The sequence below is a fragment of the Thunnus maccoyii genome, chromosome 19 (genome assembly GCF_910596095.1).
Source record: "Thunnus maccoyii chromosome 19, fThuMac1.1, whole genome shotgun sequence".
Taxonomy (NCBI): Eukaryota; Metazoa; Chordata; class Actinopteri; order Scombriformes; family Scombridae; genus Thunnus; species Thunnus maccoyii.
Genome location: NC_056551.1, coordinates 2,258,912 through 2,275,152, shown reverse-complemented (window position 1 = coordinate 2,275,152; position 16,241 = coordinate 2,258,912). Strand labels below are relative to the sequence as shown.

At 41.2% G+C, this 16,241-nt stretch overlaps 2 protein-coding genes across 2 annotated transcripts; both read left to right on the top strand.

The window, feature by feature from the left end:
* The first annotated feature begins 2,290 nt into the window (after positions 1-2,290).
* LOC121885945 (protein SET-like) lies at positions 2,291-10,196 on the top strand. The gene is made up of 8 exons (XM_042395783.1): positions 2,291-2,521; positions 4,336-4,393; positions 4,498-4,640; positions 4,864-4,967; positions 5,056-5,169; positions 5,404-5,574; positions 6,457-6,591; positions 7,175-10,196. The coding sequence occupies exons 1-8, from the start codon at positions 2,452-2,454 to the stop codon at positions 7,193-7,195; spliced, it is 816 nt and encodes a 271-aa protein (XP_042251717.1). The 5' UTR covers positions 2,291-2,451; the 3' UTR covers positions 7,196-10,196.
* Positions 10,197-10,790: 594 nt separating this feature from the next.
* Positions 10,791-16,218, top strand: dync2i2 (dynein 2 intermediate chain 2). The gene is made up of 10 exons (XM_042394265.1): positions 10,791-11,045; positions 11,318-11,631; positions 12,719-12,979; positions 13,075-13,184; positions 13,288-13,445; positions 13,730-13,839; positions 13,988-14,161; positions 15,158-15,390; positions 15,495-15,652; positions 15,942-16,218. The coding sequence occupies exons 2-10, from the start codon at positions 11,554-11,556 to the stop codon at positions 16,178-16,180; spliced, it is 1,521 nt and encodes a 506-aa protein (XP_042250199.1). The 5' UTR covers positions 10,791-11,045; positions 11,318-11,553; the 3' UTR covers positions 16,181-16,218.
* Positions 16,219-16,241: the final 23 nt, after the last annotated feature.

The following is a 16,241-nucleotide window of genomic DNA, read 5'->3' as shown; positions in this document are numbered from 1 at the left end:
GAGTAGAAATAAAGGTAAACTACACAACACTTTTAACATATCAGCACGCTGTCACGAGGTTTCACCAGGAATACCAGCCGCCCACCAACTTGACTTTGTTGGTGATTTAAGTGTTCTCAGCTTTTTATTTTGATTTGTCCAGTAGCATGTGAACACTACACAGCCTACTGTGGCTAATGAAGACACCAGTGAAAGTTCTGAATATGCAGCTCACTTTCTCCTTGTAATAGGATATGGCTATGATGTAATATAGTAATACTTAAAAGTTTGTTAGTCTCAACATTTCAAACATCAGTTAAATATGAAAGGCTAGAAAAAACAAAACAAAACATGTGATGCTGCCTTGCTGCCAGTTAATCTACTTACACTACAGGGAATAGAGTCAGTATTACAATAGAGCTGGTTCTGTTGAAGAATGAAAACTCCTGGGCCCTGACTAGAAAAAACAGTGTGTTTTGCTATTGTATCAGATAATACAGCGTCAAATCAAGTCCAGCTTAGTGTAAAAGTAAAAAACATATCATACGTTCTGTAAATGTATAAATCATGAATGTGAACCCAAAGCTGTAAGCAAGAAAAATGATTCCTGAGGCTTGCTAGAGAGAATCAGTGACCAACAGTAAAAGACACCCATACATGGGTGTGGTAAAGGGAAGGGTTTGGATTTTGCATAGACTGGAGGCTTGAATACGACAGGAAAAATGTTGCAGTGTTGGCTGCACACTGTGTATTTGATTTGGTATTGTTTGGCCAGCGATTATACTTTGTAATAATGATCTTGACATTTCAATTGACTGTATATGGACACTGCAGTTTGCCACAACCCATACAGAATCAGAATCATCTTTACTGGCCAGGTATCTTTACACATACAGGGAGATTGACTAATGTTTAGTAGCTCTCAGTGTACCCACACAAAATAATGATGTTTGGTAAAAAAAAAAAAAAAAATGGTAAAAAAAAAATGACATGCTACTTTATATACATATAGTAGGTGTCATGTGTCAGCTTTACAGTTATATTAATAGCTAGTTTCCTAAAATAAATACAGAAATGCTATGTGATACTGTAGCATGGTCATATAGCTTGTAATTAAGTGCAATGGGAACAGTTTTGACCCATTTGGATCTTTTGGAAATTCTTCATTCAACAAGAACAATGAATAATTACATTAATATTAACAGGAAAATGTTAAATTGAAGAAAAGGGATAAATGCATGGAAATTGTTTGAAAATGTGACTATGCTTGCAAATTATTTTTTTGTAAGTATAACATTTAGTTTACCAAACATGTAGTTGTCCTGGATGGACAAGCAAAGTACAGAACCAGTAGTGATGTGTGAGTCATGAACGAATCGTTTGAAAAGAAAGACTCTTTTTACTGAGTGACAAGTCTTCGTCTCCACTAACTTGTTCACTGCCCCTCCTACCTGCTAGCTAGCTAGTGGGAACTATGAAGACAACTGTAATGTAACTGTATTTGTGGAGATGTATCAAGTGAATTACTGTATTAACCTAGACCTGTGAGAAAAGCAACCACTCTGGCATTTGTTTCAACTCAGTACTCGCTCTCCCAGCTCAGAGCTGAAGGTCTGACTCAGCACAAATCACTCACCCACAAGTTCTTTGCCACAGTCAGCTGTCCATGAAGTTTAATTTGTCCTTTTTAAGTAATGTAGTACTACTCGATTCTGATTGATCAATCATGAAATTCAACAGTCTGCAATTTCTGATTAGCAGACTCACTGCATTAGAATTGAGTACATATATATCCGCACGAGTGAAGTAATTCAGGCCTCCCCAGTGACCACGAATTAACCACAAATGATTTCCACCCATGGGGTCCCAAAGGTCTCCATAGCATCACCACACATATACACCTTCACTCCTTCCATCATAGATAACGAAAAACCTGAACAACTCTGCCTTTCAAAAGTGCAAAAAGTATGATGGGTAGAGGTCAAAATGAGAGGAGGGTGAAAAGTTTGAACCATCAGACACCTCTATTCAAATCACCAGCATTCTCCAAGAGAAATATTTCATGAGATGTATTTATTTGAACTAGTCAGGGCCTGGGTTGCAGGCTGTAATCAGTGGAGGAGTGTTAGATTCTCCGGGCTTTGGGTGACTAACTCGGTGACTCGAATGACTTGAAAACTCGATTCTCTTTAGTGAGTGAAAAGAGTCGAACCTGCCGTCTCTAATAACCAGCGCGCTGAAGAGGAGTTTAATGTCCTGCCTGTTGTGTCGCACTCCAGCCAGCTGGCGGCAGCAGAGCACCATAAATGTGTTCACCGACCGAGCGCCGCCGAGGGAAACATCAGTCCTCCTCATCGTGGGCTCCGAGAAACACGCACTCTGTAAGGTGGAAGAAACTTTTATCCTCCAGAGAAGAGTTAGAAACCACCCGGGATATACATCTGGTCTAAAGACTCACGGCAAACGATAACCATGTCGGCTTCATCGGCGAAAGTCAGCAGAAAGGAGAATTCAAATCACGACGGAGCGGACGAGACCTCCGGTAACGTGAAGGAATGGCGGTTATCCCGCACAACGCCATTTTCATTTGTTTTTCGTCATTTTGTTATTTTCAGTGGACTGCTGAGTTCAAATGATACATGTGTGTATGGAGTTTAATTTAGCCTTGTAGGACTGTACAGTGATGTAGCATGCTAGCATGTGCTAACTGTTTAGTCAACGTGAGTGGTTAACATTAGCTACATTAGCTTACACTAGCTAGTAGTTCACATGAAGGAGGCCGGTTTTTGTGCTGCACAGCCTGCATTTTGCGTGATTGTTGTTCATTCAGCCACATGTGGGAGGTTTGTTTTTGAGTGGTATTGATGAAAACGCGTGCAGCTGAGCGTTTCCTTTACAACACGTTTGTGTCCGGAGCTTCCTAAACGGTTGTTTTCGATATTAGTAACTGACGTTAGTACAACATTGACTGTATTCAGAGTCCCAGCAGCCAGGAGAGGCCGAGCACTGATAACTCGAATAATGATAATAACTTTAATAACCATGCGTGCTAGCTTGGCTTTAGTGTGCGAGTTAGTAGCTGGACAAAATGTAAACAACCACTTTTTATTCGCTCATACAGTTGAAGCATCGCTATTTGGTGGCATTACGAATGTTAATGTGTGTTTATAATGCGTAAATAAGCTCTGGAGGACCTCGGAGTGTGTAATTATCAGCGTGAAGCGGACAGCGTCTCATTCAAACCAGGCCGCCTTTAGCAGCAACAGGAAGCTCCAGACTGCAGGAGGCAGAGGGTCTGTCTGCCTGGATCCACCACACACACACACACACAAACACACACTATTTAACACACCGTGTGTACTGTGGAGAAATGACCGAGAATAGAGTTCCTCTGCAATCGCTAAAATGTACGTTAAACATTGTGATGAATTACTTGGGGGATCGTTTAACCTTTTAAAGGGTGATGTTTTTGCAAAGTTAAGTTTTGGTTGTTTAAATGTGTCCCGAATTGCTGATGGATGCCTGACGTCTGTACCGACATTGACAGTCTAAAAAAAAAAAATCTGATAATGAGAAATGTGATTATATTCATGAAAAAAGTCCGTTTATTTATCATGCTTCAGAAGACGGCAGCAAAACTTTTTTTCTGTGCTCGTTTTGAAATAGATTTATTGCACATGATTGCATTTTGTGAGTGCATTTCATGTCAAGAAATTGTAAACATGACTTCAAAATAGATGAAAGCAAGATAGTGTTGAAAACCAAGACAAGATTAATAAAACATATTCAATGTTTAAAATAAGCAGAACTTGAGTAGAAGCAAGTAAATGAAGTGCTGCTGTTAATCCTTCAGTACTACTGACTGTCGTTTTCCTCGCAGCAACTATAAACTGTATTAGTCAGAAGACATTTAATTCCATTCATCACACTTGCAGTGAAAAATGTGGTATTCACATAAATAAACAGCAGCTGCGTCATTAATCATATGATTAAACATGTCTGTGTGAGGCTTAGATTAGTTTTTCTGACAATGGTTGGATGAGAGTGTGGTGGACAGTGTATATTTGCTTTGTGAGCCACACCTTAATAGTTGCTGCAAGAGAACGGATGAAGGAAAGGTCACAATTCCTGTTAATAATATAAGGATGTCCAGGATGCAACAAGTATCAATTAAATTCCTGTGGTTTTTGCATACCTTTGTTCTGTCACATTATTTATTATTTTTAATCAGAATCCCTCAGCCTTAGATTACAGTAACCTCAGTTACCTAGTAACTTGAGTCAGCCATATTTGTTATTGCTGGCAGGAGTATGCGGCGTTTGTTCCAAGATCCCTAAGTTTCTTTTTCCTTTTCAGAAAAAGAGCAACAGGAAGCAATTGAACACATTGATGAAGTACAGAATGAAATTGACAGGTGAGTTTGGTCTTTTTAAGCTATGGTAAATGTGTGCATGTGTGGAGAAAGTTTTCTTACTCGTGTGTTTTTGCCCCCCCCCACACCCCCCCCCTTCTCCTCAGACTGAATGAACAGGCAAGTGAAGAAATTTTAAAAGTAGAGCAGAAGTACAACAAATTACGCCAGCCATTCTTTCAGAAGCGATCAGAACTCATAGCCAAAATCCCCAACTTCTGGGTCACAACATTCGTCAACCATCCACAAGGTAAGTTACTGTTTTGTTGTCGTTATGTCTTCGTGTGCATGACTCTGTAAAGAACAAACTTTGCTTATAACACAAATGATCATCAGTGGAGTAAAGAGTAATGTCTTGTCGTATTTACTGCTTTTAAATGTGACATTATTTGTACATGTTGACATTGCACACAGAGAAGTGTGGGATCAGCAGCTAACAGTCTTGTGCTTGTGTTTTGCACGGCGACGTGTAGTTTCAGCTCTTCTGGGGGAGGAAGACGAGGAAGCACTTCATTACTTGTCGAGGGTGGAGGTCACCGAGTTCGAGGATATCAAGTCAGGATATAGAATAGATTTTGTGAGTAGTCATGTCCACTTTGTCGTCGTACATTCTAAACGGCCGTACGCTGATGGAAATTGACTCAGATGTCCTTTTTTTTTTTCAGTATTTTGATGAGAATCCGTACTTTGAGAACAAAGCCCTCTCCAAAGAGTTTAATGTAAATGAGAGCGGAGATCCTGTTTCCAAATCGACTGAAATCAAATGGAAAGCTGGAAAGGTTGGTTTGCTTTTTGTTTTCTTTGGTTTGTATGTTGGTTTGATGAAAGATTTACTGACGTATTTAATACTACAACACATTAATGTAAGGAGTGAGAAAACTTTTTACTATAAGAGCACAATTTTACTGCCTCTCTCTCATCTCCCCGATGGGTTTTCTTCTTGTTTCTGTTTGTTTGTTTTTTGTGTGACCATGCTTACACTTCTTTTTCTCTGAACACGTTTTCCTCCTCAGGACCTGACAAAGCGCACAGGCCAGACGCCAAACAAAGCCGGGAAGAAAAGGCAGCATGAGGAGCCAGAGAGCTTCTTCACCTGGTTTACTGACCACTCGGATGCAGGAGCTGACGAGCTGGGAGAAGTGATCAAGGACGACATCTGGCCCAACCCGCTGCAGTACTACCTGGTAGGATGATCACTTTCACCTTGCTCTCCTTTTAGTCTTAACTTCACTCTGAGCTGGCCACACACTGGCCCTCAAATCACACTTCCTACACACACTTACATTTTTTTAATGTTGTTTTTAAGTTCACATGAAAGTTGCTTCATTGTCATGGCGATGGTTTATCAGTTACCATGCAACCTTTATTATTGTTATATCTTAGGACAGTGATATAAACACTGATTGAGACAGAATTTCCTCAATATATTGAAGTAACATTGGTTGACAGTGTTGAAACAACCAATCACATCACAGGAACAAAGCTGTTTCCAACCAATCACATGGCGGTACTTTATGAACCGGCAGCTCACAACCCAAAGTGAGTTTGCTAAATTCCTTGTGCTGTTGTATTAAAGTCAGAAAGATAGACAAGAATGAGGAGCGCTCTCTCTGAGGAAACTTTCATGTTGTGTTATATTGAAAAGTGTTCCTAATGTTTTGTCCACTCATAAACATACATGACTCCAGTTACACCACCAGCACCCACTACGACCTCAATAATAAACATAAAGTAGAATTATCACCATTCTGACAACGTCAACAAAAACTGAAAGTGTATACGCTTGGTAAAAGTAGAGTTTATGGCAGAGCTGTTGTATAGGATAGCATTAATAAAGTGTTTGGTGAGTGTATGTATCAATGTAGATATATGTTGGCTGAAGTAACAAGAGACCGCAGCACAGAAATGCCAAAACATTGAAGTGTGATGTCATTTAGAAACAGAACCTCCATAACATAGTCTACCAGAGAAGAACCGACCAGCATCCTGGTCACAATGTTTTCTTCTACTGTCACTTTACACTCAAGAAACCAGTACCAGGTGGTTAATGTCTAAATGTTACCAAGGTCCCCGACATGGAGGACGAGGAAGGTGACGGCGATGACGACGACGATGAAGAGGAGGGTCTGGAAGATATTGACGAGGGGGAGGAAGAAGAAGGTGAAGATGAAGATGAGGATGGTGATGGAGAAGATGGAGAGGTAAGGACAGCGCTGATCACAAAGCAACTTTCTTGCCATTCTCTGTAGTGTCGAACTAGTGACTGTAAGCAGTTGGCCGATATTTGACTACCGCAGATATATCGGTATCGGCATATATGTTGTCTGATATGTGCCTATATATATATATATATATATATATATATAAATAAATTAGTTATATAGGCAGCATTTTATGTATATTTGATCCTTTTTCTTAATTCAAGTTTAATACATACGTACATGTGTTTTTTATTTGAAGTGCACTGATGTCATTTTATACAATAAAGTTTCTTGTTACACTGTAAATATTCTGTCTCCATGACATATCTTTGTCACAAGTGTTTGATAACATTTTGAGGGATCATTGCAAAAAACATGCATTATATTCTGTGTATATATAAGATTATTGACCGTTATATTGATATCAGAATTTTTTTACTTTCTAATATCGGTATTGGCCTCATAAATTCAGTATGGGTCAGGCCCTAATGAAAACATTCTGTCCAATAGAACAATGGTAACTCAAAGGACTTCTGAAACGTTTTCTTGGAACAATCAGTGAAATCTTTATTTTTTCTTTCAGGATGATGGTGAGGACGATTAAACGTTTCAGCCAACATCTTTTCCCAGTCCTCCCTTCGTGATCATCCTACAACCCATGGGAGCAAAATATTTTGTTTGTTTTGGGGAGGGGGATTTTGTAAAAAAAAAAACAAAAACAAAACTTTTTTTTTTTTCCCTGTGTGTCGTCAGCCTGTCCGTCCTCTTCCTCTGCAGCCACAGCCTGTCCATAATGCCATGTCTCAAGACCAGCTCCATACAGTTGTATGCAAAAGTTTGGGCACCCCTTGACAAATAACATATTTGTTTGTTTGTTTGTTTTTGTTTTTTTTTAGTTTTTAGTTTTTTAATTGAAAAGATGTAAACACAGGCTCTCTAGGATATGGAACTTAAAACAGTATTTTCAGCAAACATTAATGCATAGTTACTTTTTATGTCATGAATTGAACAAAAATAAATATAGCTGCAAATGGCAATTCATGGGTCCAAAACTTTTTGTGCTCAACAGGAGGAAGCAGCTCAACCAGCCCAAAGCAGGTTTCAGGCTGTACAAACATGAGTAAAGTGTCCTCAGCTAGTTTGATTCTGTTTGAAGGAGGAGAGAGACCAATCACACACTTGTTTCATCATCACAAAGCCTGCAGTATTTCAAGAATTGCACACTCAAAGTTCCACTCTTTGTCCCCCCTTCATCCGATGTGAATGAATCTTTGTGTGAGTGTGTTCAGGAGCTAGTGCAGGATGTCTCCAGTGAGTTTAGTCAGGATTGCTCAAAGGCATCTTGAGTTATGAGCAAATATGTGATAGGCCACGCCCACTTGCACCAATCAATATGGTGCTTCAGATTTTGGTTAATAATTGTCTTCAGAGCATGCACCCCAATTTTGGTGAGGTTCTGTCCATCGGGTTTTCAGATAGACATTTGTGGCGCCCCCTATGGGTCAGGCTCCAAATGCTTTGCTAGACCTGTTCCCAATGACAGACTGTTATTTACCAACATTTATGATGATTGGACAAATGGTTAATGAGTTATGACCAATATTCTCTAAGCCCCGCCGTTTGCAAAGATATTTTGGTTGATGGCGGCCATGTTTTTGGACCAGTCTTTCTCATCTGTAATAGAAACGTGTATCTCAGTCCCCCGAGCTGATATACCAAAACCTTCAGTTTGCGTCTCTTGAGGTAGTCCACGTGGATTTCGAGGTATGTTTAGGATCATCATCCTGTTGTAGAAGCCGTCCTCTTCTCAGCTTCAACTTTTTTTTTTTTTTTTTTTTTTTTTTTTTTTTTTTTTTACAGTCGGTTGGATTTTTGCCTCCAGAATTTGCTGGCATTTAGTGGAATCCATTCTTCCCTGGACCTGTGCAGTGTTTCCTGCACCTCTGGCTGCAACACAACCCTGAAGCATGATAGATCCACCCCCATGCTTAACAGTTGGCAAGATTTTCTTTTCATGAAATGCTGCTCCTGTTTTTCTCTAAACATACCTTTGCTGACTGTGGCCAAAGAATTCTTTTTTAACTTCATCGGTCTGCAGAACTTGTTTCCAAAACGGCTTCTGTAGATGTTCCTTTTCATACTTCTGACGTTGGATTTTATGATGAGGACGCAGGTAAGGTTTTCTTCTACTGACTCCTCCATGAAGGTCTTGTTTGTGCACCGAGCATCGCAACAGTGTCAAATGGGGGTTTTGATTTTCTGACCAGTATATGAGCAGTTCTCTCCCAGAGTTTTCTTGGTCTTCCAGATCTCATCTTGATCTCCACAGTTGCCCTAAACTACCATCTCTTAATTACATTTCACACTGTGGAAACTGCAAGCTGACAACACTGTGCTGTCTTGTAGCCTTCCTCTGTATTGTGGATGTCAATATCTTTCATTACAGTCTCACACAGCTGTTTAGAGGAAGTCATGGTTGCTGAGTGTTCACACAAGACTTGATGAGTCAGAGTATTTGTAAAGCTCTGACATTGGCACCAGCTGACATTTCCTAATGACAATTGTTGACATGCCTCAGGCCTAACCAGCTGATCAAGATCTGAGACCATGTAAAAAGAATCAGATACTTCAGAACTCTTATGGTGCCCAAACTTATACATGTCAGTGTTTTTATTATTTTTAAAATAACTTTTGTTCAATTTATGACATCAAAACTAACTATGCATTCATGTTTGCTGATGACGTTGTGTTTTTCTCCATATCCTAGAGAGACTATTTACATCTTTTAAATGGAAAAAAAAAAGACCAAAATATGTTATTTGTCAAGGGGTGCCCAAACTTTTGCATACAACTGTACACAGCAGGTCTACATCGGGTGCAGTGGGGGTGTCGGTGGCTCTCTGGAAGTCTCACCTGTCATTGTTTATCTACATCTCCCAAAGACATGCAAAAGAATAAAAAAAAATTTGTAGCATTCTGCACGTCATCCTACGTAGATTTAAAATACGTACAATAGCAATTTCTATGTAAGATATGAAGTTACAGTTTCTGTTGAAGTTGTGAGTTCAATAAAAAATAAGCCATGGTGCAGTGATAACTTAATCATAGCATCCTTAGCCACTTTTATATATATAAATGTATATTATAATATATCCAGTGGTTGGGGGGTACTAAGGCTTATTAGAAGTTGCATTTTCCTTTGTGACTTATTGTAGAAATGGAACTGATTGAAAGCACCAGCTTGTTCCTTTCAACTGTTGTAAATGTTTTTGGGATATTCATGTATCTTGGTAAGACAGTGGTTAATTGTACACAGTTTAATGGGGAGGGTGTGGTAGGGCAGCGGGGGTTGACACCGACTCTGGAGTTCTGTTAAATAAATTTTCATTATGTTGTTTTTCAGGCACCCACAACAAAGTTTGAAATGTACATTTTTTTATAAAAAACAGCCTAAAAATCTAATTTTGAGCTTGGCTTAACATTTTGAGATGGGAGAGAGGAGGGGAAAAAAAGATCTCTGTAGAATCTCCTGTTCCACTGGAAACCTGTTCACATTAAATTAAGTGTACCAGTTGCTTTGTTACAATAAATAAATGTATACATGATGTTTGGAGTAGTTTGATCGTATTTGGCTATTTTCTAATTGGCGCTATAGTTTTTCTTTTCACATGCTGATCACTTCTGTGTCCGTCCAGAGGTTAGCTGGTTACACACCTGAAACGTCACACAGTGAACTTAATCATATAACAAAAAGATAAATGATAAAACAGACAGGTATTTTATTTGTTCAGACAGTTAAAAATGACCCTGTGCAGTGCGTCAATTGTCTTTGTTGACATGTATGTGCCTTTCACATTGGGGTCCAAACAACAGCAATACATGGCTCACTAAGATGATACACAGTGGCTCTTAGTGTATGTTGATAGGAAAGTAACAGGCTGTACAGGTGAATGTTACATTATGGAAGTAGCTCATCTTTCTGCACAACATAGTAGAGGATTTGGGGAAATGATTCCTGCTATCACAGAGCTTATTGTCAGTAAACTACCCTCTACCTGCAGCAGTGACTGTATCTGTTAACCTAAAAAAACCTCTTTAATCTTCTACAAATGAACATTTGTCATGTAGTTCTCCCACCAATAGGTGTCAGACATCTCTCACATGAAGTGACACTTGGAGAAAAGTGTTTGGCTGACACCATCCCGACCAGGCCTTTCCTGCTTTTACATTGTGTTTGAGAGACAATCCTGGATGTAATAAGATCTTATAATACATCCACAGAGACAGTAGAGAAAATTCAGAAATAGTGTCAGCAGAGAACAGCTCAACTACAGCAAACACATTACCGCAGTAACCACCATTTGACCTCTGCGCTCCGGCAAGGACTAAAAAAACGGAGAACAATGACAGAATAATACTTTAATGTTTGAGAAAACTGACTAGAATAAAACGTGGTAAATATCCCAATAATTCTAGAGACATACAGAGCATAGGGCATTTAGTACGGTTTAAACGCCAGTTTGTGCATGTTAGAGTTTAATACTGAGGAGACGGACGGGCCTCTACAGGAAGTACAGATGCGTCCATCATATACAGTATGACAGCATATTAGCTACAACTTGAACATATGGGGGAGACAGATATTTATGTGTTATTAACTTTAAATAGTTGTTTCATATAAATACTGTACAGCAGCGGCTTCACATTAAAACACTATTTTTTTTAGAGAGCTAGGATTTCAAACCTGGAATAAAGCGGAAACGGAAGTAAACTCGGGATTTCTCTCTTGTTTCTGGGTATCCTCTCTCCGTAACCAAGGTAACGTTCGCTTTGTAGAAAATGGCTCCTGCAGTGAAAAACAGCTAACAGCACACAAACATACCAAAAGCCATTGTCTCAGTTAGTTTAGCTGGATAATGTTAACCTTTCTCCCTTTTGCCCGAGTAAACCAGACTCATTAGCATGTTTACTGACGAAGCTCTGGACTCAGTCAGTGTTCCCTCACTGTGGAGGAAGTCTCAGCAGTCCACGCAGGAGTCGGTATGTATGAGCAACACTCCTAAAGTGCTATGTTAACGTGACTGACAATATACTTGTTGCTATAGCTACCGAATATTTCATACAGTTCAGAAACAACATTGTCCTACGGTAACGTTAGTTAGCCAGCCGAAAGAAGCTAACATTTGTACACGCTGTTACATTCAGGTGTTCCTCGTAAGTGTAAATTAGCTAACCACAGGAGATGCGCTCAGATATGGAGCTAACGTTATTGTATCGTGGGATGTATTAAAGGACAGGTTCACATTTTTTCAAGTGGGTCTTAAAACAACAGTCAGGTGTCCATATGAACAGTGAAAGAGGTTTTCCTCACTGTAATGATTCCTCCTGTTCATACTGACTACTAAAAATCCCCTTCAAATGTGTTTTCAGTGTAAGTGATGGAGGCCAAAATCCACAGTGTGTCCTCATTTAAAAGTTGATGTGAAGCTTTTATGAGGCTTCAGCAGTCTGAGTTAATCATATCAAGTGGATATCTGACACATTTACAGTCTTTTTAGCATCACATTCCCTCTTTGGGTTTCTTCAGACAGTGTTTCCCTGTTGAGCTGCAGTGGAAGAACAGTAACAAAAAGAGGAACTTTGGGACTAAAAAGACTGTAATGTTGAAAGATATCTACTTGATTTGACTCATTTGGACGCTGAAGCTTCATATTAGCTTCAGATAAACTTTTGAATACATTTTTGCACAGAAGGAGGACTGTGGATTTTGTCCTCCATCACATCACTCTCATGATCAGTATGAACAGGAGGAATGATTACAACATGAAAAACATGTTTCAATGTTAATACGAGCACCTGACTATTGTTTTAAGACAAACTTGAAAAATACCAAGTAGCTTTACACTGCAAGAGAACAACCTGTAGCTTGCTAAAGAATGACAAAATAATTTGTGTCAGCTTGAAAACCAGTACAAGGTAAACGGGCATTAATTGTTACACCGTCAGCTGTTAGCTTCTAAACTAACTGCTTTGACAGAAAACAAAAAGCTACCAAACACTGTTGCTGCGTCTTGTATTTTTAGACTTGAATATAATACATGTGGAATGCAACTTATTTGTATTTCAGAGAGGCTGTCAGACCAGGGCGGTTCACAGCACTGAGGCAGAGGTCCAGACTGTGTCCACCACCAGCAGCTGTACTCAGACAGAGCCACAGGACCAGGCCACAGAGCAGCTCCTCCAACAACACCACAATGAGCCAGAACCACCCGGCCTCAAGGACTTCCTGCAGCGGGTTGAGGACGCTGTCATCAGAGAGTTGGTGAGAAACGCCAGGAGTCATGCCTTCGACTGGTTCCAGGTGAACTGGGAGGATCATAGTCAACTGGTAAGCAGGATCAACAAATTAAACATACTGTAAGAAGCGGAGGTGTTTGTCTGTTATATATTATATAATGTTAGACTGCTCTGTTATGTTTGCAGGTTTCATGCCTCCATCGCCTTCAACATCCCAGCGCACAAGAGAGAGATCTTCATGTAACCAGCGTGTCCTGGAGTTGTACAGGTTCAGTTATCGCCTGCGCTTATGGTCGGTATGTTGGTGGCTCACTTCGCTGTTTGAGTAGCTTTCCTGTAGTCATCATGCGCTCGGTGTAGTTCACACGAGATAAAAAACCGTGTGTTTTGGCTCAACAGGATAGATGACGGTGACTGGAGCACTGAGAAGTCGTATGTTTGCACGTGGAACCTGGACCGTCGAGGCCTGAACCCCAAACAAGCTGATCTGGTCATAGATGTTCCCACCGCAGTCACCGCTCTGTGCTGTCACCCCAAGCAGCCCGCCCTCATCGCAGGTACGCCACCGGTCTGCGGCCTCACGTCACGGAGCCGATAACAGCCTGTTTCTGGATGCTTTCAACGTATTTACATTGAGATTTATATATATTATGGATGGTGCATTTGGTGGGAATGGATTTGATCTTGCTTGTTATCTGCTGCTGGACTTGTTGTGATTGAATTGTTCATCACATGTATTTAAATACCACATCATGTGTGTGTGTGTGTGTGTGTGTGTGTGTGTGTGTGTGTGTGTGTGTGTGTGTGTGTGTGTGTGTGTGTGTGTGTGCTGTGGCTGCAGGGGGTCTGTACAGTGGAGAGGTGGTGCTCTGGGATACTAGTCGGACTCAGGACCCTGTGCTGGCCCAGACTGGGATGTCTGCAGACAGCCACAGAGAGCCTGTTTATCAGGTGAGTGCACACAATCTGCCAGTCCATCTTTCCACTGATGCTCTATTATCCAATCAGCATGCTCCACTACTGATATCGGTAGAACTGCAATGATTAGTCAATTAATTGATTTGTGTGTGTGTGTGTGTGTGTGTGTGTGTGTGTGTAGGTTGCCTGGGTGCCCCTGCAGAAGAGAGGAGAGTTTGGGGTGCTGAGTGCCAGCTCAGGGGGAAGAGTGCTGCTGTGGACGGTGGACTCGGACCAGGGCAGGCTCGTCCTGAATGCAGCCTACGCTTTGGTGCGACAGCAGGTTCCACACAGCAGCAGCAGCAGCAGCTACAAGGTGAGGCTCAGGATGACAGAACGCTGACACATTGTGGAATTCATCCAGTGTCAGTGTAGAAAGGATGAAGCTTAGAATATCTACAGAACTCTCCAGGGAGTGATCGGGCACTAATCCACATAGTTTACTGAAATGAAGCTTCAAGGAACAAAAGGCCAGTAAATTAGGCAGAGTATGATGGCACAGTTTCAGAGACGGTAACATACTGGATGCTAGCAGCATGGAGATGTCGCTCTGTCCTTTGATCCAGACTGAAATATCTAAACAATGAATTGATTGTCATGAAATATTGTAAACCAGAGCTGCAATGATTAGTCGATCCACAGAAAATTAATCACCAACTATTTTGATAACTGATGAAACGTTTTGAGCAATTTTCTTTTTAAAGAAATAAATGACAAAATTCTCTGATTCCAGCTTGTTAAATGTGAATATTTTCTGGTCTCTTTAGTCCTCTGACACTGAACTGAATATCTTTGGGTTGTGGATTGTTGGTCATGTTGGGTTTTGGGAAAGAGTGACCAACATGTTTCATCATTTTATGGACAAAACAACTAATCGATTAATCGAGCAAATAATCTACAGATTTATGCATAATGAAGATAAATGTTAGTTGCAGCATCAGTGTAGACATTCAGGTGTGGTTCTTCCTGACAGTTGTATATTCACTGTCTTTATTACGGCTACTTCACACCTGTGTGTTCAGTTGGATGGAGGGTCATTCTGCTCGTACACACAGGTCACTTACTGTTGCAGTGAACAGTGAGGGAATAAAGGTGGTTGTTCTTTGATAAATGCATCCTAAAAATCTGATAGCGCCTGAAGAGTTGACATTTTACACAACAAAGCACAGATATGATTGATTGAAGATTAAGTAGGTAAACCCCAAAAAACCCAAACAAGTACATTTTCTATAATCTTCAAATGGTTCCTAAACTGCTCCTTTGTGTTGACTGTGGGTTAAAAGTGACACTTGTAGGTTTGTGTTGCTTGTAGGCTCGAGGCAGCAGCACCGTGGGCGTCACTTCTCTGGCTCTGTCTCCCTGGGACTCTGACACCTTCCTGGTGGGCTCCGAGGGCGGCCTGCTGCTCAGATGCTCCTTCTCCTCCCAAACGCCAGCCGCAGTGTCCTCTGAAGGCCAGAGTGTGACACTGAGAGCCCCGGCCGTCTTCTCGTTCAGACCTCTCAGCGGCCCTGTCCACTCCATACACTGCTCACCTTTCCACAGGTGAAGACTCAGCCCACTGTGATCACAAACATGTGATCAATCCAGATGTGATCAGCAGCTATATGAGGTGTGATGACTCAGCGCTGATGTCGTTCTGTTTACAGGAACCTGTTTGTGAGTGCAGGGACTGACGGCGTGGCCCACCTCCACTCTCTGCTGCAGGCCAACCCGCTGCTGTCTCTCAGGGTCTCAGACTCCTACATCTTCCAGGTGCAGTGGTCTCCAACCAGACCGCTGCTTTTTGCTGCAGCCACTGGACAAGGTACAGCATCAAAACTGGATTTACACATGTCCCAAATCAGATTCTGATCAGGAGGTAGATCTGGGCCCCATTTCTCATGACCATCTTAAAGCTAAGATGATCTTAATGCCATTCTATTGTAAGCAGATCAGAGCTTAGATCAGTCTTGATTTTGGGAAAAGGGTCACTAAATTGCAGTTGCTAGGGGTCAGGACGTCCATGTGTCCATCACACACAGCATTTCCAACATCTCATGTAAATAGAGCAGCACTTGTGGGCGTCAGACAGATGTGTTTGTCTCTCTCTTTAGGTGAGGTGCAGATATTCGACCTGGGCCACAGGTCCCTGAGGCCGGCAGCCACCATCGACCAGGGAGGGGCCGGCCAGGCTGCAACGTGTTTGTCCTTCAACTGTCAGAACCCTCATCTGCTGGCAGTGGGGAGAACAGATGGGACAGTTGGCATCTGGCAGCTGAGCACCTATTTGACGGAGCAGAGCCCCAGAGAGAGCAGCCAGCTGGAGCAGATAGCCAATCAAGTGGCAGAATGAGACATATTACCATGGACTACAGCATTGGACTGTTTTGTTTTATATTTATTGTGGAAGTGAA